At 41.6% G+C, this 24374-nt stretch overlaps 1 protein-coding gene across 2 annotated transcripts in view; it reads right to left on the reverse strand.

The window, feature by feature from the left end:
- Positions 1-1806: 1806 nt before the first annotated feature.
- The window catches only part of MXRA5 (matrix remodeling associated 5), a 282386-nt gene continuing 259818 nt past the window's right edge, over positions 1807-24374 (reverse strand). Inside the window, exons 5-7 of one of the 2 annotated variants that reach the window (XM_069204616.1) lie at positions 14399-19558; positions 9532-10432; positions 1807-7087 (exon numbers count right to left, since the gene is read on the reverse strand). In XM_069204616.1, coding sequence (XP_069060717.1) covers positions 5179-7087; positions 9532-10432; positions 14399-19558 — 7970 coding nt within the window. In that variant the 3' untranslated portion in view covers positions 1807-5178. The remainder of the gene's footprint in view (positions 7088-9531; positions 10433-14398; positions 19559-24374) is intronic. The other variant, XM_069204617.1, reaches the window with a different exon arrangement.

Below are 24374 nucleotides of genomic sequence, written 5' to 3' on the forward strand. Positions count from 1 at the left end.
GTGTTGCTTGCGTGGGTGTGTGCATGTGGGTGAATGCGTGTAAGAATGGAAATGTGAATGCGTGTCTGCATGTCAGTGTGAATGTGTGTATGGATGTGTGTGAGCATGACTGGATGTATGCATGTATGAATGTGTGTATGCCAGTGTGAGTGAGTGGGTGTATGAATGGTTCGTGTCTGTCCGTGTGTGTGTGTGTATAGGGGGTGGGCGATCAGAAGGGGGGAGTGTGGATGAAAGAGAGGGTGTGGGGTGTCTGGGCAGTGTTTGGGGGGGGTGAGCCTCCTACCAGTGACAGGGAAGGAAAACCATGGCTGAAGGCTGGCTCAAAATGCAGTCCGCAATACTATAGCGCCCGCCGGGCTGGAGACTGATATCTCCGGCCCAGCGGCTGCTACCGCAATGGCGGTCTGAGTGGAGAAGTAACGGGTTGGCTGCAGCCAACCCGCCATTCTCATAATGTGGCGGTATGCGCCGCCAGCCTGTTGGCGGTACTGCCGCCACATTAGCACTCACCGCCGGGTCATAATGACCCCCTGTATTTATTAGATCGAAAACAAAACACTCTTGGTGTTTTTCTTATTGAGATTCTTAAAATCTTACCAAGGGCAAAGTTTTTTGGTATTTTGCTTGTGCACCTATCCATAAGGAATGTGCACACAAATGTGCTGTTAAAGTTGAGTAGAAGGCTCCCTTCGTACGCAAATACTAAAGCCCAGCACTTTGGGCGCTTAGGTGTGTGCACTGTAATCTGTGAAAGCACAAGTCCTTCAGTCAATTTTTGGCTTATGTGAGTTCCACATTTTTAGGTCTTGCCCGCAGTCAGCTTTAGTTTCCCGGAGAAAGCTATTGTCATCATACAACAAACACATCGCACAGAACATACACAGAGATGAATATGCAGAATGGGGTTCTAGTCAACGATTCGATTATTGTTGTACAGATGGATCGAGCATTTGCTAACAAGGTTGTCCATCATTTTGGTACTAGCCCAGCATTTGCAAATGTAGTCATCCTAAAAAAGTAGTACAACCAACATACACCTTTTTTCCTCTTGGGCCCTGCTCCCTGCACTCTCTCTATTTGCTTCCCCAACCCCCTGCACTCCCAACCTGCAACCAGACTGCTCAATTATAGTTTTACATGTGGGAACGAGTATTTATTGTTCGGAAAGGTTAATGATTGATTATTTGTCTGTTTATCTGTGCTTTTATGCTACAGAAATGTAGTGAGTAAAGAGTTCTGACAGACTGATATTTTTACATTCCGCTCACTTCATTTTTCATTTTCACTTTACCATTCTAAAATGTCCTTCAGTCGTAATGGGATAATAAAGTAAAATGGCAAACATTGCTGCCAGTGAGTCAGAACAAATGTATGTGCATGCTGCAGGGTGTTTGCGGACATGCAAAAACCATCTTTGAATGGTAAAAAACATTCCAAGCTGGTGCATTATTTGACAAACCGTAGCCAATTTGTCTGTTTTACTTCACCATTCAAACGTGGGAGATGATCGTTTCAGAATAGTAACCTACAAATAAACATTGGCTCAACCAGTAAGAAAGCTCTCAGCTCTTAAGGTCAGTTAGATATATGGACTTTGTCAGTACTTGATTTTAATTGTGCATGTCTAATGCAGAAGGATTCCAAAGTGAAATTAAATGGTCAACTGGCCCATGGTGTTAAAAGCGTGTTAATGAACTGCCATTTTATAGACATGGCTTCACATATAAATATTCTGAGTAAATTAGTTTATGATTTGGCGCGAAACAAAGTCACAACTGCCTTAAACAGGCAACAAGGTATTACATAGAGGCAATAGCATTATTGTCAATGAAAAGAGAAATAGAATACAAACAAATCACGATGCTTAGACGTCACTTTCAAGTGTATTTGTTAATATTCCAATACATATTAATGTAATAAATATTAGAAATGGAAAAACTGCAACACCAACGTGTGTGTTTGTTTTTAGTATGTCAACAACTGCCACCGTGTATGGCAACCATCCGTTATAACATCAAACCCACATTTCACCTAATTTCTTTGTTGTGTGTTTTTTTTTTTAATCTGGAGTTAATTAAGAGTTGACAACATAATGAGGTTTTAAAAAAACAAACATCCTACAGCTTGGAAAGAAGTTTTGCCTCAAATACAATTTCACAAGTACACCATATGTTCCAGATGATAAAGGCCACAGATAAGGCGAAAGCAATTAGATAATTAAGGGGTGGTGGTGAGTACATCAACATTTCCATGTCTTATGTGGTTTTCTGTTTCCAGATGCATCGAAGCTTAGTCCCCAGCCTTCTCTTCGGAACACACCTCATACACTATGGAGAAATAGTCTGGGAAATACTATTTATTGTAAAATGTACAATACAGCGATCTTAACATTATAAACACAGTAATGTATCGAAGTCTTTTAAAGACCAATAATTTATAAAAATGAGACTGGTCATTACAAGTTCTTTATGTCTCATAGTCGAGTTTAAAAAAAACATATACATATATTATCGAAAATATGTGCAGACTGAAATGATTTGGAGCTCTCTATAAAGTTTGCAGAGGATCTGGTATGTGCTCTTTATGGTACTGTTATTTATATAAAAGTCTGTACAGTGAACTCCTGGAATATTAGCAATAGTTTACTAGATTAGTTCACTTGGACAAGGAAAAAAGGAACACATTTGATCCAAACCGTCTGTTTTAATAGTTATGCCAGACAACTTCTTTGTTAATACTTCTCTGGTAAATTGATGCTTGGAATGGGAGCAATAGTAAGTGAATCCGAAGGCCAGTCAGGGCTGGTGCTACCAAAAACTCGACTCTATGCAGAACCTTTAAAGCGCCATCAAAAAGGGACAGCAGGGCACATTTGACTGCAGAATACAACTGCAAATATGGCCCCTTTCCTGGGCAAAGCTACTCGCACTAATTTTGAATGCACTCCTCACGAGGGGTAGCAAGTAAAATGCAAATTCAGATTTCAATCTTTTCTTGAGCATAGTTCAGTATGTTACGGCCGGAGTGTATATTGGTCTATTACCACCTACAAAAATACGTTCTTTTTTAAATCTAAAGCGACAAATCTAGATTCCAAAATGCTGTTGTAGTGTTGCTAGAGAATGAGTTAAATCTGTGAGTCAAGAAAAGCTTGCTATTCAGCTTCACAGCAAGGCCGGACTGCCCCGACCTGACATCGGGCATTTCCCCAGGAGGCTGGAAGGTTGGGAGGCCGCTTTTGTTACTCTGGGTGGGTTCTGTAGCAGGGCATCAGTTTTAAAAGCACTGTAGAGCTCCTTATTTATCCAATAGTTTTCAGTCACCAATAAAATAGCCAAGATAATTCTGGTGTTTTATGTACCTGCGAGAGAGAGAAATGAGTTTTGTCTAATGGCAGTTTTGACTCGTCTAAGGTAGTACAAATGGTTAATATGTCTGCGGAAAAGAAGGCTTACTATGCTGATCAGAGAACAGTATTATTATTTCCCGAATTGTCTTTGGGGTGGGGAACACCCCCAAGCCCTACTGTAGTGGTCAGGCTTGTTCACTATGCGCCCTATGGGTGCTGGTCTAACAAAATGTGCTTCATAGTGCCTGCACCCTGTTCTTCTTGCAAATGTAAAATTCTTTCTGACTATTGAAAAGTGCTGTTTACTGTTAACACTGTGGATGATCAAAACTAGTGTTCCTATAGGGGTTAAACCTAAATATTCAATCACACTGTCAATATTTTCCAGCATTTATTTCTAGACAGTGCTTAATTTATGCCAGTGGATGCAGATGGCACTCTTTTTTTTGGGACAGGATCAGATTTTTCATCCGCAGTTTTTGAACCAGCACACGAAAGAGACAGGCAGCAATGGAGAAAAGGAGTATTGAGAGAAAAACAGAAAACAGTTTTAAAGAGAGAGAAAAGTAAAGAGAGAGAGAAGGGATGAAAAAGAGTATTGCAGAACTGAGATAAAGGATCAGGAAGAGTATGTCAGTGAATGAAAGCGATATGAAGTGGAATTAAACCTTGGTGTCTGCAACCCCAACGTCCAGCCGTGGCACCGGCAGGCTTCTGAGCAAAACTTTAAGACCCAGACTTATTATTTTACGGATTAAGTACTGCCTCTAGAAATGGAATGGCCAAAAAACAGTTCAATTCATCTCTTCAATTGAATAAGATTCACACTCAACCTGCAAAATATTATAAGTGATATTGTATTAGTTTTCTGAATCCTCCATAATGAAGATATCTAGCCTACTACCATTCTATTCTCTCTCCTAAATCAGGCAGCAGAGGGATCTCTGAGTACATGGGCATCACACGGGGAATTGTCCATAAGGGGAACACAAGATATTCCTTTGGGATTTGGATGGTAGGTGAGAGAGGAAAGGAAAGAAGAAATAGGCTTTGGAGGACAGAGGGTGCCAACTTCCTGCACTTGTTTTGTTTAAACACATGGGCAGGTGGGTATAGTTACTTGGAAGAGTGAAATCCTAGATGTACCCATAAAACGTACAACACACCCAGCCTCTTTCTTTCGAAAATTATGGATACACTGGTTTATCTAAAATGATTCTGTGATGGCCTGCCTTTACTGCAGATCATAATCAAAGCCTTGGCCAATGATTTATCACAGTTTCTTTACATGCAAAATATTGCTCTCTACAAAATCTTGCTGTTTTCCCCAAAGACAAAAAATAACATATACATTCGTTTTCACTGAAAGAGAAATGCATTCTCCTCTACTATCATCACTTTAAGACAAAACGGTGATATGCTTCTGCTGTTCGCGGCAATGTCACTGATGCTGTGTTCAGTGTTTATGAGTGACCCTTGCTACCTCTGGCGTCAGTTCATGAGCATCTTTCATATCCTTCCATTGACAGAGCCATAAAGGTTTGGATTATGGTCCCTTCTTTCTGAAGAGCTCTTGAGGTATTTTCTTTTTGTAAGACATTACTAAAGAGCACCTATAAACATAGTAAACATCCAATATTCTTTGGCACAGATTTTGCACCTGTAAAATGCAAAACATATCGATGTGTACGTTAAAATTACGCATGCTAGAACTTTCCCACAATGCATTTCATTAACAAGTGATCCCCAAAGATGTATCTATTGGGAAGATCAGTGGTCCTCCTTGTTTTCAAGGAAAATTTCTTCTGACTGTATGTGCCAAGTCATTAGAACACGTGAATATACGTTGTCTTTGAATCACTGCCCAATAAATTTTTAGCAGTGCATTTATAGAAGCCCACATCCTTATGTGAAGCGTGCTGGATGACCAGTGTTCCTTGTGGGTGTAGGAATTTGTTTCCATACAAGCGAGACTGTGCTGCTGTTGTCAAGTAGGATTTATCTGGAAGTTCCCACGTTATTTCTGCTTTAGGGATTCCAATAGTCATGCAATTGAGCTGGACTGCTTGTCCAGGTCGAGTATATACGACGGGTGCTGGCCCACTAGTGATACGCGGCGGGTAGGCTATAACTATGACGGGAACATTCATAACAGAGGAGCCATATTCAGTGGTTACCTTGCACAAGTAAGTTCCTCTGTCATACACTGAAGCATCACGAACAATGAGAGAACCATTCTCATGAATAGAAAAGCGGCCTCCAGTATGAGGGCTTTTCAATTGAACGCCATTGGGCAATATCCAACTGATCTCTGGCCGTGGGTGTCCTGGAGTAATGCAGTGAAGCTGCAATGTTTCCCCATTAATAATACTCACTAAGTTTTTGTACTGGTTGTTTATTTCTGGTTTAGGGCCAACCTTTAAAGAGACAAGTATCTCTGAATATCCTACCATGTTTTTTGCAGTACAGCGGTAGACCCCAGCATCTGTGGTAGACAGGCTGCTGATCTGCAAAGTACCATTTTTCCGATGGTAAAATTGGTTCAAGTGAAGGCCACTTCGAAGTTCTGTTCCATTTGGCAGCACCCACATAATTTCTGGTTCAGGCACTCCCTCCACAGAGCAGTCGAGACTAACAGCGTGTCCTGCTGCCATGGCAAGCTTCTCAGGAGGGCGACTTTTGAAAGACGGCTTCTGCAAATGATCAGTTACTGTGAGCTGGACAATTAACCTTGCTTCTCCACCTTCATTGCGCCCTATGCAGACTAACTGCACTGAGTCAGTCTTCCTCAAAAATTTTATGTCAAGTGTGCCGTTACGGTGTACAGTGATTCTATTTCCATAGTACGGAGCAGGCAATATTACACCTTCAGGAAAAGCCCAAAGCATGCGAGGAGCTGGGATGCCCTCAGCTTTGCAGTCAATCAGCTTTCGATTATCCTTCATGCCTGTTTCTTGAATGATTGTTACTGCATTCATAAAACCATTTATTTTAGGGGGCTGCACATTGACATGGATATTGACAATCTTCTTGTCCTCACCAGCTTCATTTCGTGCCACACAGGTATAATTCCCATTGTCAGACCTCTGGGCCTTTTGAATGAATAGAGTGCCATCCCTTTGCACTTGATATTTGTTAGAGAAAGCTGATATTGGTCTATTTGAAGGTGAAAGCCAAGTGATCTTTGGAATTGGTTCCCCTTTGGCCTCACAGGGTACTGAGAGCACATCACCATAAGGAACATTGATAATAGTGTATGTTTTATTCCTAATAGCTGCTGGTTCTGCTACTACCTTGATGCTCACCCGCATTTCGTCTTGACCAATTTTATTGACAGCGTAACAAGTGTAGTCACCTTCTTCTTTCATTCCCACTTCATTAAAAAATAATGTTCCATTGTTGAAGACAACATATCTTCTTGTCCGTGCACCACTGTCATCTGACTGCATTAAGGTGTTGATCATACTTCCATCAGGAAGGCTCCATGAAATCTCTGGATTAGGCAGTCCTGTGGCAACACAATCAACCTTCAAATCTCCACCATAGGTAACCTTGTGATTTACTTCATTTTTTTGTTCTATCTTTGCTGGCTTCATCATAACATTCACCTTAAGTACCACGTAATCATCTCCAATTTTATTCCGGGCAACACACAAATAGTCTCCAGCGTCTTTGTCGGTGACTGACTGAACTACCAATGAGCCATTTGTGAAGACTCTGGTACGTGATTCAAAACTAGAGAGAGAAAGAAAAAGCAAATGATTTACAAAGAACAAGTTTGCTATTGACATGGTAAATAGCATTGCATAAAAGCTCACTCAAATACTTAGAAGGATATAATGGTGTCAAAAAAGTTCATCAAATGATGCACAATACTTTTGAAGATGTTCCTGCTATACACTGTAACCATGATTGGCTGCTTTTCTTATTTTGGGCAGAACATTGTCCTAGTTAGTTTCTGACAAACAGATGATAAAGGAGCTTTTGGGCTCAAATAATAATGGTCACATGCAAGTTTGTAGATTTGCTAAAAAAAAAAAAAAACTGCCTTTTTTGTAAGTAAAAATGATATTAGGGCAGAAAGTGTATGGGAAGTAACCACAGTTTACTAAAAACATATTAGCCTTCACTCAGTACTCTTCCTTAGACTTGAATTAAAAATCTGAGGTACAGGCCCTTGGATACTGTAAGTGAGCGCTAATTGCAACGCTCCATCTTCTCTGTCTTAGATTCTGCTTTGATTGGAAGAATAATTGTTGGTATCTCCCTATCTGCTTCTCTCACCTCTGCCATTCAGTGAGGTGGCAGCATCAAGGGGAGTGTTATCAAATACCATCCTGCTACTGCAAGAGTAATTTCATGATCAAGTCATTAAAAAAAAAAATGTTCATTTACATCTAGATGATGATCAAAAGAAAAATTCAACATAAAAATTCTAGATGTAAAGTGGAAAATGATCCTTGACAACCTTCTTAAATTAATTTCCTTAAATATAATCCCAAATATGTTAGGGACCTAGCATATAGTTACAAGGTAGACATATCTATTGATGAATGTTTTGTTTTCCTGAATCAGACTAAATGGTCACTAGAGATGAGCTTCACTTTATTCCCTTCAAAGAACCACTACACTTATAAGAGTGACAATGGAAATCCAGAAAAGAACAATAGAAAATTAAGGAAAAACACCCTAAATGTGCTATTGCTGGGCAAGCAGTTTCTTATTGGACAATTAAATCAAGTGCAAAAGTCTTCATGTAGACTGGCTATAGGGCAGCTAAAATGGGTGCAAATGTTTTTGGGCCTTTTTCAGTAACCCCAATTTATAGTTGAGGTAAAATTGTGTTCTCTTGAAAATTTTGCTCAGACTAACCTGAGCCCGAGAAATTATGAAAGCTACAACTGTAGATCCAGTAAGAAATGCACATGGCATGCACAAAATGACACAAATGGTGCATGCCTGGGGTTTTTGCTATATTTTCATGAAAATGTATGAATCAAATGCAATATCATGACATTCAAAGCACTCAAATAGGGAAAGAGCTGTGCGGCCCTGGGATTACCAGGTGGTAATTGTCATGGCATTCAAAATTGTGATAGGTTTAACATAGGTATATACCATTTGCTTTGATCACATAGCAGATGTATGCAGGAACTCTGTATGTGGGGCGAGTGAGTGAGGTGTGAAGAGGCAGGGAGGGCATGGGAAAACATCACCTTGTAGGTGGAAGCACTATATGCTTTCCTGTGTCTTGGGTGATGATTGCATGGGGACCATCTACCTAATGTTCAAATCCTGCTCTATGATGCCTCATCCTTTGTGGGCACAATATCATCTGGCAGAAATTCAAGATTAGGCAAGGTAGGCTTCTCCTCAGGTAGAGTCAGAAAACTTTAACTGCCTTTGCAATGGGAAAAGTTTCTCAATTATATACAATTTCACCGGAAAAGATTGAGCTGCACTTACTACTGTTTTAAAGACTACCTATTGCATATGCTTTTCTAATAACATCTACCTGACAACACCCTTACCAACAACAATACCAGGAATACCCACACCAAAAGCAATACCCTTGGCCTCATCCTCATTTCCTTCTCTATTAATCACACTCAACCACTTTCAACGCACCCCCTTTGTCCATGTCCTCAGGTACATGACTATCACTTTGTTTCCTCCTCTTTTCATCAGACCACCCATGTTCAGATGTAATAAACGCTGGGATTATATTAACAGATCTTGTGCTAATACAACATATCCTGTAACATCACCTTCTGCAAGGTCTTCCAAAATTCTAGAAACATTTTAAACATATTTCCCCTCTGTACCATCATCCCAGCAGCACCCTATTTTCAAATTTGGATTAACGATTCAATACGCTGTATTAGAACATCCATGCTTACCAAACTACACAAATGGATTATGATGAAAACGCCAGAGGACCACATCACCTATGAACAGTTCATTATAGCCAATATCATGGTACTAGATGCTGCTAATTATCCGATTCCAAAGACCACAATTGGAGTTGAAACCACCAATGCGTAGCAAGTATATGTCCTGTCTTTCCGCATCTGTGTCCCACACTCCACGTTGTACTAAAGACTTACATATATACTCTGCAACACTACAGTGAACTGAGCTTCTGAACCTGCCCCAAATGTTTTTAAACAAGTGTTTACCTATTGAGGGAATCCACCAGCCTTTTAGAAGGAAGTCTCCAAAGTATACGTGGTCCAGGATCTCCATCAGCACTGCAATCCAGACGCAGTGTACTTCCATAAGTGATATCAGTTTTCTGCGGGGAGCTTCTGGTTATCTTTGCATTTGATGAAACCTTCTTTACAGTCAGGTGAACAACCCTCCTTACAGCGCCCACTATGTTAGCTGCTATGCATTCATAATTCCCACTGTCTCTGGGGGAAATGCTGCGAATGTAAAGTGTCCCATTTGGGAAAACAAAGAGATTGCCATTTACAAATTGTGAAGGCCTGACCTGAGTGCCGTCAAAGAGGATCCATCGGATGGTAGGAGCTGGTGCAGCCTTTGCGCTGCAGTGGATGTAAACGCTGTGCCCTGCAGCCAGCGAGATGTTCTCCTCTTTTTCATGCTGAATGATGGGCGGTAATGCCGCAACATGGAGCCTCACTGTTAGGCTGTCGGTTCCAGCTGCATTACTGGCAATACATTTATAAATTCCCCTGTCGGTAAAAGTGCTCTCCCCAATAGACAAGGATCCATTTTCATAGAGCTGAATGCGCCCCTCCGTGTTAGATGTGGCCCTCATGACTTTTCGATCTGGAAAGACCCAAGAAATATGAGGGACAGGAGTTCCACTTGCTCGACACTCAATTGATATAGTATCTCCAAGATAAACAGTGGCATCTCTGTAACGGGGAACTAATAATTTTGGCTGTTGCGCAACAACTGTCAATGTGATAACCATTTTGTCAACACCATATTGGTTCTGGGCTGTGCACAGGTATTGTCCACGGTCCTGGAGTTGCACGTTTCGAATCACAAATGTGCCATTTTTCATTACTTCAAATCTCTGTATTTTTGTGTTTGCCGTCATTGTTGCTCCTGCATGGATAAGAAAAAAAAATGTTGACAGACTATATGAGAAATAACATGCATCGTTTTATTTCGTACTTATATAATTGTTGATACCTTGTTTGACATCTTGACATTTATTGGGACAGTCACACAAAAAAGCAATGATCCAAATTCTGCCTGATTTATGAAAAAAGGTGTAATGTATGCCACTGGTAACTGGATTATCGCTAAAATTAGGTCTACGTTTACGGTATCTTCGTGGTAAACACGCTTTTTACTGTTTCCCTAGCCTACATGCATGGATTTGATGGACTGCAAACCACTGATATAATGGGTTAATACATTAAGCACGCTTTTAATTTAATGTATGCATTTGTTTTTACTTCCATTTTAAATTATGGCCTTCTCACCAGTCCCATTTTATAGTGTCCCCGTCAAAACCGTTGGTAGTTACTGATCCTGTAAACAGGACGTACATTTGAAAATTATATGAGATGAATAGTGGGAGAAATTCAGTTACAAATGTTTGTAAATACCCACCAAGTTAGATTGGTGGCCATATTATGAAGCTTACAGCCTCACTCTGCTTCTGCGCGCGGGTGCAAAAAGTGCTATGGGCATAAGAAACTCTGAAATCCCACTTGCTGATGCGCAAGTGCTTACATGCAAAACTCCAATTTCTGAGAGCACATACTACAGGCAGTGCGTGCTCAGGCTCACAGAGTGGCCTCTCCCTGACTCTGTAGTCCCGGAAATAGAGGCAAGTGAACCTCTGCTCCAAGGTTCCGTGTATGTGCTCCCTGCCTAGGTGCACTCTCTCACGGTATTTATAAGTGAACACATGCTATAGAGTCAGGGTGTACAGGACCCAATGATTCCTTATGACTCAGTGACATGCTCCTGATTGGATCCTCCTCGCCGCATATGTTTGGGATTTTCCTGACCACTTTTCTATGGCACCCTAATAATGGCTAAGAGCCTGACTTAGGTTAAAAACGTATATGACATGTTTAATACTGTACATTTGTTAGTAAATGACGCATTAATGTTTTCCAGTCTTTTTTCTGCACTTAAACTATATGATATGAAGTTCTACCTCAACCCATGTAAATTACACCCTTTTTCAAGGCGGAGGTCTGGCTTAAAACTAGAAAAAACTTTTGTAAACCAAGCCCCTCGCATTTATCCAACTCAGCTGATAGTATATAAAATATATTTTAAAGGTGAGAAAACGGCCTGATTTTCATATTTTTTGCTAATTATTTTAACAATGCAGCCAGTTGGAAAGTTTCCAAATGGCCATTCAAGCATTGATTGTCATAGTCATTCTGGTCTCATAAAACTGGATGTAGTCATCAGGTTGGAAAAGTTTGCTTTTGAAATTAATGCTAAACTAGTAAGCACCAATGTGGAGCCATTTCTCAATCTATATGCACCCCTAAATGCAACATAGGTGCAACAATTGATGCATTGAACCAAGTTTCAATCCTGATACACAGACCTAAGCTTTCCAGAATAATACCCTTCTAAAAGGAATTTAGAAAAATGAATTTTCACCTGTTTAGGTGTATTTAGGCAAATAAAGGGGTGGGTGTTCTTGTGAGAATTCCATAGTGGGACTGTCTACAAGAGTTGGTCATCACCCAGATACATTTTTTGTTTTACTATCAACATTATCCATGCAGGACTTTTCTCACCAGGGAATAACAAATGCTTGCTAATGAAAGGATTACGCATATTTTTGGAGTGAGATAATGGCAGAAATACCCTGAAAGTTACAGCGGTGTAGCAGAAGGGGTCCTCGATAGTAAAAAATGAAAACATATATTTGTGAAAGCACATTTGAGTTGCATTTATATTTGTTCAATTTTGTGTAAATATTGGGCAGAGGAGTGGTGATGGCACACCGTACAGTAGTTTTTCAGGTGTAATCCTGGAATTAATTTAGAATTCCATAAAATCAAAAAATGTGTCCAAGTTTAGGTGCAATAAAAAAAGAGCAAATGTCCAATTACTACTCATTATACATGCAGTCAACCATTAGTTTTATGATTTTTATAGAGGAAGAATGTAAGTTTAATTTTGGGAATCTATTATAGGCTTTTCTGTATTAGACAAAGAATATAATAACTACTGTAATCTTTCCATCGTGCAGTCTTAAAAATTATTGAAAATGGTTGAAGCTATTGGCTCGGACAAGTAATCCGATTTTTGCCTGCAGTATTATTTCTGTCTGTAATATTTGAATGTATCGTGGCAAACTGAAAAGAGCTTTATGCCACCTCCACACTGCACTGAATAATGTATATTTAATATGTTCTCTATATATTTTCACATAATTACCACCTGCAGATTCAAACACTGCTGACGGAAAACGATGCACTTGATCGTTTTAATGCAGGAGCCAGCCCAAAAAGCTTTTGTATCTGTCTATTGATGAAAGTGGATATAAAGGTTCTATCAGGACTAAGTTTTGAATGTCTTAGTGTAATGTATAATTTTCAAAAATAAATTATCACCTACATCAAAATGCTATAATTTTATATGCTGACGTGTAGTGTTTACGTATAAACGTTAATTTTTAGTGTTTAAGATGTGCAGACCTAAATATCTGCTACAGTGGAGCATTTTATGGTCTATGAAAAAAGTAGAAAATATTCTGCTACCAGTTGGTCCAGAAGTAACGTAGCCACATAGTAAGATATTTAACGTTTAGCAAATGTTTGGGGACCAGCCTGCAGAAAAATAGCTTCTGTCTCTGTTTTTTTTCAAACACATTTTTAATAAAGTGAAAATGAAAAACATGCCAAATAACCCAATCAACAGACACGTTACCTTAAGCACCGTTACAGACAAAAAAGTTGCATGGCCAGGGACATCCATACCAGTGGATGAAACGGTACATAATATGGCATGAGAGGGATAAACGTGAGTAAGAGCTTCTAACACAGTTTACGTAGTTGCCTCATAATGTATTCTGATTAAGGCATACAGTGCCATATTAAGGGGCTTAGAAAAGAATAATGTGTGACTTGTAACATGTCTAGGTCCAGCATACATGCTCCGTAAATATACATATATACATGTGGGGTATGCATTTCCTAAAAGAAGCAGAAAAAGAAGCAGAACAGGCACTAGGTCGGGATGGGTCTGGGCTAGCAGATCATGGGGTTCTGATTGCTCAGAAGCAAAAGCCCTCACGCATCCAAATGGATGTCATGCTTCATAATTGGACAGCTTCTCATTGGGCCAGGGCTGCAATGCCCAAAGGGTCCCTTGTCGGGGCTGTTTGCCTCAGGTCTTTTAAATTAAGACACCATGATGAAGTGTAAGTGGAGGTGCTGTGTGTGTAGATTGGTGAAAGTGTGGTGTAAAATTAACTGAGAGACCCTGAAAGTTTTAATACGCAGGATCTCTTGTTATATATAAAAACAAAGGGTAGTTGTGTTGGAGACAATGATCTGGTAAAGCTCACAAGGAAGTGAGAATGCCGGTCAACATGTACCTTGCATGTAAAGTCCCTCTGGATCTTGGCACTTCGCCTGGACCATGTAACCTAATCTACCAATGTTTGGTGTTATAGTGATGGTAATTTAGCAACAATACCCAGTCTCAAAAAATCACCATCAAAGTGTATGATATCTAAAATCCAACCCAATTTGAGTAAATAAATGGCCCCATATGTGATGGCAGAGACCACGCTAGCTGCAGAGTGGAAGGCATGCAGAACACTAGGAAATCTGCAACCTACCTCTCTGTGCTTTGACCTACTGCCTGTCCTGTTTCCGTTCTGATTCTTCTAGGAACGGCATACTCACTTGTATACATGTTAAGGGGCTTCCTTCCTGTGAAAAACTGTGAATGTGGTGTGAAGGCGCAGGTTACATTTCTGTTGCCGGAAGTTGACTGCATAGCTCAGGCAGCAAACATTTGGAAGGTGGTTGAGTCTGGTGCAAGAGTAGGGCAGTAGCAAAAAATATATGTTGTTCTTACCTGTGGAGACTTTGGTCCATGTAAGAAAAGGCTTTGGTTCACCCACTGTGTCACATGGAAATAGAGCATCCATTTCAGCAGGTATGGCAAGGGTTTGATATCCTTTTGTTGTTATTCTTGCCATCTCTTTGAGTGTTTTAAAACTAGTGGAAGGATGTACAGCACTCGAGTTATTCATACTGGACCCTTTTGCATGTGGTGCAAATGGCAAATATTGAACATTATAGTTTTTATTTCTAGGGATAAAAAGGGTTGGCCCTTGGTGAGTCGTCATTCTTTGAAGGATGGTTGAGGAAGTTGTGGTCATCAAATGTGTTGAAGGTAATGTTTGGTGGGTACTTGTGGTCCTGGCCTCTGGCCATGCTGGAGCTGATGTGGTCTGTTCTACAACATGTGCTGTGCTGTGGGGAGTCGAGGCTGTTGCAACATTTCTTTCTCCCAACATTGTTGGCGGCCTTGGGAGGAAAGGAATCAGTGGTTTCGATGTAGTTGTAAGCCGGTTAAAGGTTCTTGTTCTATTGAATATTTGTGGGAGTTTGGGGTTGATATAAAATGGCACACCTTGATGGGGGATTCTCACAGCAGCACCCTTAGCATCTGTAGCATAGTTACTTCCAAACAATCGGTGGTTTATAGTTGTTCTACTATTTCCCTGATTGCTAAATCGACCTGGAAAGATAGGATTTGGCCTATATAACTGAAAGGGTGTTGTAGCAGGGTGGTGTGTAGGGATCCTTCTCTCTTGTACTTTGTCTGCAGCAAACGCTGTTATTCCTGGCTTGTTTGTAAAATGGAGAGGTGAGTTAGTCACAAATTTTTGCGAGTGCCCTCGGTTCTGTAAGTATGGTGGCTTGATTGTGCCTCTGTTTTGATTGTAGTGTGGAGGAATCACCACAGGCCATTGGTTGAAATTAGGTGCATTTCCAGGTTGTCGGCGAAAGTGTGGGCTCACTAATAAACTATTGTTTAACCTTCCACTGTATATTTCTTTGGATTGTTTTTGGTTTAGATTTGTCTGAATCTTGTTTTGGTATGAGAATGAAGTACCATGCTCGTTCAGCTGAGGTACTAATTTGTTTTCGTTGTTGCCAATTCTATCATTTGTTTCCAGTTTTGGAGATTCAACTTGATTGAATCCAATGTATTCCTTTACATTTTTGGAGGATGGAGCAGGAACGGAGGACAATAAAGTAACTAATGAAGATGGTGTAGAATGAGTTCCAGGGTGTGAAAGAGGAATAAGTGCAATTTGTGTAACTGGAGACAAGGACTTTGTTCCTAATGATTTGCTTTCATCTTCTTCATTCAACTTCATTGTCACATGTCTAGTCTCTTCTCTTTTAGGTATTTTCGTAGTCCTCAGAATTGGGTAAAGGGTAACTGATAATTGTTTGTGTCTTATTTGTTTCGTGACGGGATATCCCCATGTGTTGTGTGATGCAGAAGTGGTGACTGGCTTTGTTGTGGAGAGCATTGTAGCAGCAGTACTTGATTTTTCATTACTAGGAATTGGAGTAGATGTCCTTGCTGTATATATTGCTGAAGGCACTGTAGAAGCCAAAGCTGTGGTTGCCAGATTAATGGGCAATACTGTTGTGGGCAACATTGGTGTAGGTTCCATCGATGTTGTATGGTGGCATTTTCTTTCTGAGCTAATGTGAAGGGAATCTTCTTGAAGTGGAATAATAGACTCAGTAGTCAATGATTGATCAAGGATTACAACTGCTGATGTTGTCATATTTGCTAAGGTGTCTGGGTAAATGTTTCTATCTGTGTGTGACACAAAATCAATGGAATTATGTATTTGCGTAATTACAGTGCTTCCAGAATAACCATCAATATATGGTGCCAGCGTACGTTTCTGCTCTGCAGGATCTACAGGTTTTATCAAATGTACTTCTGTGCTGCTTGTTTTCTTTCCTTTTGTCCCACGCCTAGTATTTGTCATTTGTGTAGTCAGAGGTATAGCAATAGGTGACTGTGGAGCTTTAACTGCAGTAGTAGTAGTATGCATTATATGTGGTGGTTCAGGTAACTGAACTGTAGGACGTGTTACTGAAGTTGCCACTTTTCGTTTATTTTCTGACAATTGCAAACCTTTAGCTGCTGTGGTTGGTAACTTGGTTGTTGTTACATATGCACCTTTTCCACGCTCCAACTCAGTTCGATGCTTATTGGAATGCAAAAGATCTATTCCAAGTGAAGTTTTGGTAGAATGCTCTATTTCAGATATTCCTAGATATGGCCTTTGAGTGGAAGGTGCCTCTGGTAAGGTTATGGGGGTGGGAAGAACATTCTTTGGTCTTGGGCGAATTCTATTTGGCCTTAATCGTCTTCTCCCACTGGGTCTTCTTCTGGGATTCTGAGGAACACTATTTATTGTTATTCTGGAAGTAGTTGTCCTTGGATATTTTGTCATGGTTTCTATCGTTGTAGCCCTTCTTGTACTTTGTACAACAGTTGTAATTTGGCCTGTTTCCTCAAATGGGATGATACTACTTGCATTGACAACATCAGAACTAGCTGTTGACATAGGTGCCATATTATATTGTCCACTTTTGGAATGTCGACTGGAAGGTACGGGTGATGAGGTCTGGCTGCTATATTTGTCTACATCAGGCCCAATTTCTCTAGCAGTGTCTCCATTACCAAAATAGAAAGACTTTTCATATGATTTTTCTCCACTGTCCTTCCTTGCTTCATTATCTGTAGGTGTCTGGGGGAGAGGAATGACAACATCTATGCCAGCAGTGGCACCTGTTGTTTGTATTGGTATTGCCGGAACAGTAGTAATGGATATTGAGTCTGTAAAGCCCTCATTAATAATGTCATCAGGTAACAATGCTGTATCTTCTGTATTTCTATCAACATCACTGAGCTGTACACTTGTGATCGATTCGATTTGGTCAATAGTAGTTTCAGTGTCATTAAGTGCTGGAGACTTCAATGGAAATTGACTGTCATTAGTGTCAAAATTATCTGTAAATGAATTTCTCACTTTTTTGTGCAAATCACTTGAAACAGTAGGGTTAATCACAAAAATCAATCCATCCTGAGACTCTTCTGTCATACTATTTATGCTTTCTTCAGTTCGAAGTGATGCATCTGTTACACTGTCTTCTTGACTTGGGACAGAAACACTGGTGATGGTTTCAATTTCTGGTGTGGATAGCTCATCTGGTGATTCAAATAATTCATATTCACTGGGCTGTTCCATGTTCTCAAATGCTGGGCTTTCTATTGTTGGTTCTGCAAACGATGCATGCTCATGCTTGGCCACTGAGCTTGTGGCAGAAGTAGTCATGTAGAGAAGCTGATCCTCTACTAAGTTTGAAGCATCGCCTGATGACTCCTCCATTTCTGTTACCGGGCCTAATGTTGGTGGAAGAGGAGGCTTTGCTAATGGAGAGGGTGTTGTCACTTTACGTCTTAGTAGTGGTGCTGTTGTTATTCTTGTGTTAGAAACAGAAGGGATCAATGTGGTAATGGCAATATTTTTCCCACGTACCTTTGCCAAAATATCAGCCCAATGACGTGGGTCAATTTTTTTATTGCCCATATTAACCCTCCTTCTAGATTCAAAAACCCTACGACCCTCTGCAACATTGCTGTCCTCTTCTCCTTCAAGAGCCTTAAATGCTTTCATCTTCCGTCTGTCTTTTTTATTTTGCTTGCCTCGTGCTTTCAAAGGTCGATTATTTTTCAGCTTAAATGACACCTCTCTATCCTTTATATTAAGAGACTTTTTGGGCACATCCTCAATTTCTCCATCTCCTGATCCATCACTATTGTCTACCACAAACGGGCTTCCGTTTGTGGATATTTTTCCAACTGGCCGCATTTTTATTTTCCGTTTGTCAGGCGATTTGTTGGATACTTTCTTATTTACCTTTACATTCACAGTGTACTGATCGGCCCCAAGCTGATTGACAGCTACACATCTATAAAAACCACTGTCACTGACTTGACTATCTTGAACTAACAGGGTACCATTTTCTAGCAGATAGCCTCGTGAGGTATTAAAGGAAGCATCAATAACTCTGTTGTTTGGAATGATCCAGTTAAGCTGTGCTTCAGGTACAGCAATGGCAGTACAGGGCAACATAATTTGCTCTCCAACATTTCTTTCAACTACAATAATATTGTCAGGTGGTTGAATGTCTGAAGACTCAACTACAATTCTTAAGGCCATTATATCCATATCATTGTTGACTTGGGCAATACAGTGATACAAACCAGAATCAGAGTGATCTACAGTGTTAATAATTAACTGCCCACCACCAGAAATGGAGATCCTGCTAGAAGAGTTGCTATATGGTGCTTTCAGCTTGGTTCCATCTGGAAGCAGCCAGTTTATTGAGGGGTTGTCAGAGGCTTTAACATGGCAGCTTAGGTGACATACTGTGCCTTGAATTACACTCTGAGAGCCTTGAATTTTCTCATTTTGGTCTATCATAACCCAGCCATTTCTTTGGTAGTCCATGCTCTTCACCTGGATTGACTGAGAAAACTGAGTGAAAAAGGATAATGTGACTTTAGTTGCTGTGCTCTTTCGTCTGTTTAATTGAAGACTAATCAATGGCTGCATCAGCCATGCAGGTTCAGTAAGTAAATGAGCCTTAACACCAGTGTAATAATAGGCATCATGGTTCATATCTTGTTTGTATCTGTAGCTAATTTTGGGTTCTTTGTTGAGCATGAGTCCTCTTTGTAATTTGACTGGCACTTCACTGTAATAAGCTATAAGTTTCCATAACTTTTCATAATTTTCACGATTCATTGGGCATTCAAACTCCAATGAAAATGTTGCATTGACATCAATTTCTTCAGGTAGTGTCTGGCTCAGAAGAACTTTTTTGAAATCTGAAGACTTCCTTATTGTACATGCCATATTCACCACATTTCCATGCTCGTCCGTCATGTTCAGAGAGATATTGCCTAGCAAATCCTGAAACTCATCAATGATACTGAGTTCATCCTCATATTCCTCCACATTGTTGTTGCTATTGTTTAGCTTCAGAGGAGAATATATAAGGGGTCGGTTGCAAGAAATATCTTTGAGTGTTTGAAGCTCCTTTTTACGCAGGTGCTTAGGGGTGGAGCACATTGCACATAGCTGTCCACCCTCGTAGGCTTTGTCTTTCTTGCACTTTAACACATCTTTAAAAAAAGAAAAACAACAAATAAATTAGTAACATTTTTGTCTGTTAACTTAAAAAAACATTTTAATGCATAGGTTCATAATCTTTTTGTATCGATGACAATTACAAAATGAACAGTTTTGGTACACATTGTTTAATTTGTATGCATGAGTTCAGCAAAAAACTTAGATGGAGCTTGTTTTTGGGCCAGTGCAGGGGGAGGGGACAGAAATGCATCGTATCTTGTAGATACTGCACGTTTCTGCCCTTTTCCAGTGGCGCAGTTTGGTGCAGAAAGGTACTTACTGCGCCACCCTGCACCACAGGCCTCATAAATGAGGCCCTGAGTCTCGATTAAACAGTCCGGGTGCACACCCTGTGAAACTGCTGTAGGGACAAAGTTCTGGGCAGATGGACTGCCCTAATCCTGCCTAAACCCTGCAGCACCTTAGGTCATATGCAGTGTTACTTCTTGCTTAACGCAGCTCTTCTTTGACCTGATCCTCGGGTACCTTTTCTACATGCCCTGACCTCCCCAGTCCTTCCTGATGACATTTGAGACCTACTCCAAACAGGAAGAAAATTGCCGGATTTGGATGGGGTCTGCTGGCGATTGAAGGCCATATTGGTAGTCAGGATTGAAGATAATAGTCATTCAATCAAATTGCATATTTTGGAAACAAAATCCATAAAATGCACTCAAGTAAACGTATTACATAAAACACATTACATGAAAATATGTAGGCAAGCTACTATAATTAATTTCCATATTTTTGCAGGTCAATATCTCAACAAAGATAAAGTGGCATACAAGCCTTTCTGTCCTTTCTCTGTCCCCATACAACCTCATAAGAGGCATTACACTGTGCAAATTGCCCACTTGTTACAATGTCACCTGGGGCATTACTGATTTTATGCTTTGAATGTTTAAGTTGCATTCATGGTACCTGTATCACAAAAGTAGAGTGCTCTTGTACTCACCAAAACGTACGTGCAAGAACGTACTAGTTTTACATAATAGTGTGCTACACAGGCCCTCAATACTGCCTCTCCATCAAACATGGTATCAACTCTGACACACACAATCTGAGGCAACATTGAGGCAATGAATTTGGAGCAAGGGATTGGGGATTCACATGGTGGATACTGTAACAATTTTGGTTACTGGTTGAGGGAGATTGAAACCGTACTCAAGCAGCCACTACAAGCCTGCTCAGGGTGAAGACACAAGAAAACCAACCCCCAAATTAACTTGTGCTTAACTCTCTGTTAGCTTGGCACAAAGCAGCCAGGCTTAACTTAGAGGTAATGTGTAAAGTATTGGTGCAACACTTCAAACAGTAATAAAATTAAAACACCACACAAGAAGACTCCCACCCAGATGAGTTCCTTTTAATAATTAAAGTAAGACAAAGGGGGTCATTACGACCTTGGCAGATGGCGGAGAACCGGCGGTAAGACCGCCCACAGGCTGGTGGTCTTACCTTGGGGAATTATGACCAAGGTGGTTACCGCCATGGTCATCCGCCGGTTCTCCGTTGCGCCCGCCAGGGTGGAGACGACCGTTGGGCTCGAGACCTGGGTCTCCAGCCCAGCGGCCGTCACTATACCGCCGGTGGTATTTGGACCCGGCTTACCGCCGTGGATTTCCAGCGGTTTGAACCGCCATGAAATCCATGGCGGTAAGCACTATAAGTGCCTGGGAATTCCTTCCCTGGCACTGATAGGGGTCTCCCCCACCCTGACTCCCTCCCCTACACCCCCGCCACCCCCCAAAGGTGGCAGGGCAACCCTCCCCACCCCGACCCCCAACATCACAGAACTCACACACACCCGACACGCATGCAGGCACCACCAACACACACACGCACACTCCCCGACATACATTGCCAATATCCACACACACAGTCAGACACGCACACCCACATTCAAACATACACGCACACATCCATACAGACATACCCACAGACATACACACCCTCATTCCCATACACACAACACCCCCGCAGGCATACACGCACTCACACACCCCCTCTACATACACACACACACACCCCCCCATGCATGCCCACAATACCCCTCCAACCCCCTCCCCTAACGGACGATTGACTTTCCTGGTCCGTCGATCCTCCGGGAGGGGACGGGAGCCATTGGGGCAGCTCCGCCGACACCACACCGCCAACAGAACACTGCCACGGCGAATCACAGGACGTGATTCGCTGGGCGGTGTTCTGTTGGCGTGGAGGTGGAGCAACCTCCACTTCCCCGCCTCCCGCCAGTATGGCTGTTGGCGGCTCTCCGTCCGTAAAGGGATGGAGAGCTGCCAACGGTCATAATAGGCAGAGCGGCAAACCGCCTGCACAGGCGGTCTTCCGCACGGCGGTCCCTCGGCGGTCTTGAAAAAAGACCACTGAGGTCAAAATGACCCCCAAAATGTCACAAATCCAATCAGCAGAACCAGAGATATGCAACTTTAACAATTTAAGAGAAAATATCACCAAAAAGCAAAAAGTGACAACTATGGTTATCTGGTCATGCTGGACCAGGACAAAGTCATATGTTCAGGCCGATCATGGTGGCTGGCTACCCTAGTTAGGCCCGCTGAGCAAGAGTACTGTAAATCCTGATTGTGGAGCACTGCGAGGTCCCATGTCGAGGATACATCGCAGTTGAGGCAATGTGAGGACCGGGCAGGAGAGGAATCATGCAGTGGCAGTTTTGAGGAGTTGTGAGGCTGTGATGCGAGATCCTACAAGGAAGCAGTAGATGAGGAGTGCTTGCAGTGCGAAGTCCTGCATCAAGAATTTGTCACGCAATGGCTGTTCTGAAGAGACGTTGGAGCTTGTTATGCCAATATGAAGTCCTGCTTCATCATCAAGGATGCCATTAATTATGGGCTTGCAATGCGAGGACCTGCATTGGGAATTCATTCGCAGAGCCAGTTCTGATGAGGCTGCTGGCTGTGAGTTTAGTTTAAAGCCCTTGTGCAGGAAGAAACCTTGCAGCAGAGGAGATGCATCTGCTCTGCTTGGGATTTTGATGTGCAGCAGAAGAAATGCCTCTGTTCTGCTGGCTCCAGAGATGGGGTGAGAAAACACCTTTAGGCCCACTTAAAAGGGTCTAGGTGTTGGTTACAAGTGACTAGTCCTGAGAGTCACTCTGGTGGACATGGGTAGAGGTTGCTGGTCTAGTCCTTTTCCTCCAGGCAAGAGAACAGCAGGCAGCAGGTCAGCAGAGCAGACAGCATTCCTTCAAGGCAGCATTTCAGCAGAGTCGCAGTCCTCCCACCAGTACAGCAGTCCTTTGTCTTGGCAGAGTCTTTCGCAGGTCAAGAAGTGTACTGAAGAATTGGTGACTGAGGTCCACATTTTATAGCTGGTGCCTTCTTTGAAGGGAGAGAAACTTATAGAGGATTCCCTTTGAGGTGCTCAGGTTTCCTGCCTTCCCTGTCCTGGATCCAGACTAACTACAAGAGGTATGCAATCCTTTGTGTGAAGGCGGGGCAGCCTACTCAGGTGTAAGTAGGGCTGTGCCCTTCTTCACCCTCCCATCCTGACAGTGATGACCTATCAAGACACAACTAAACTGTTTATTGTGTGGCTGTCTAGGAGGAATACACAAAGGCCAACTGCCAACTACAACCAGTCATGTGACCCAGAATCAGGCTGCAGGCACTAAATATCTAAGGCAAAAAAATGCAAACTTTCTAAAAGTGGTGGTTTCAAAATTGTAATTCAGAATCCAACTTTATCATAAAAGAGATGTTTTCATTACACTTCCAAAGACCCCAAACATAAATTATTCCCTTGTTCTCATTTGGAAGTACCAGCTTAATCAATGTAATAAGTTAACTTCAATGTTATCCTATGGGAGAGGCAAGCCTTTGCTGTAGTGAAAAACAAATTTAAGAGTTTTTCATTACCAGGACATACAAACCTTAACAGTACATGTCCCATTTTTTAAATACATTTTACCCTGCCCTCTTGGGTGTTCAGGGCTTACCCAGGGGTGACTAATATGTATTGAAAAAGAAGGCTTAGGCCTTGCAAAATCCAAAAGGCAGTTTTAAAGTGCACACACAGGCTGCAATATTTGGCCGGAGACACATTTAAAGACTACTTAAGCAGGTGATGGACTCAGAGCTGCGGGCCCACTAGTAGCATTTCATTTACAGGACTTGGGTATGAGTAGTACCAGTTTCTCAGAGACTTATGAGTAAATTAAATATGGCAACTGAGGACAACCCACTGTTAGCATGTTTTAAGAGTGAGCATATGCACTTTAGCACCTTTTGGCAAGGGTAAAGTGCACAGTCCTCTTAGGCCAACAAACAAGGTTTCAGAAAAATATGGAGGAGTAAGACAAAAAGTCAGGGCGAAGCCCACTTTAAGGCTGACAGTTCTAACAGATACCATATACATATTCCTAAGAACTCAGTATTAACAAACAAAGGCCCAGATTTCTTGCGCCCTCCCACCGCCACCTAACAACACCATGGTTACACAGTATTTACAATACAGTGCACCATGGCGCACATTATGGCAAGAAACGTTTTGACACTATTGTGGAGCTTTGCTGCACTAGCGCCCAAAATGTTTACACTACTGCAGCAAAGTGCAAGGAGGCCTATTGACTTCAATGGGTATGTCCTTTTAACGCCTGTTTTGTAGAGGCGTGAAAAATGGTGCAATGAAATCTTGTAGATTTCATTACACCATTTTTGCGGGACTCCTAACACCAGAACACCGCCCTTGCAGAATTTGCTTGGCACAGGCATAATGAGGCATAAGTGGTCGCAAAGTGGCTCAATCCATGCTTTGTGCCACTTTGTAAAT

Source organism: Pleurodeles waltl, chromosome 8 (genome assembly GCF_031143425.1).
Source record: "Pleurodeles waltl isolate 20211129_DDA chromosome 8, aPleWal1.hap1.20221129, whole genome shotgun sequence".
In the NCBI taxonomy this organism is placed as follows: Eukaryota; Metazoa; Chordata; class Amphibia; order Caudata; family Salamandridae; genus Pleurodeles; species Pleurodeles waltl.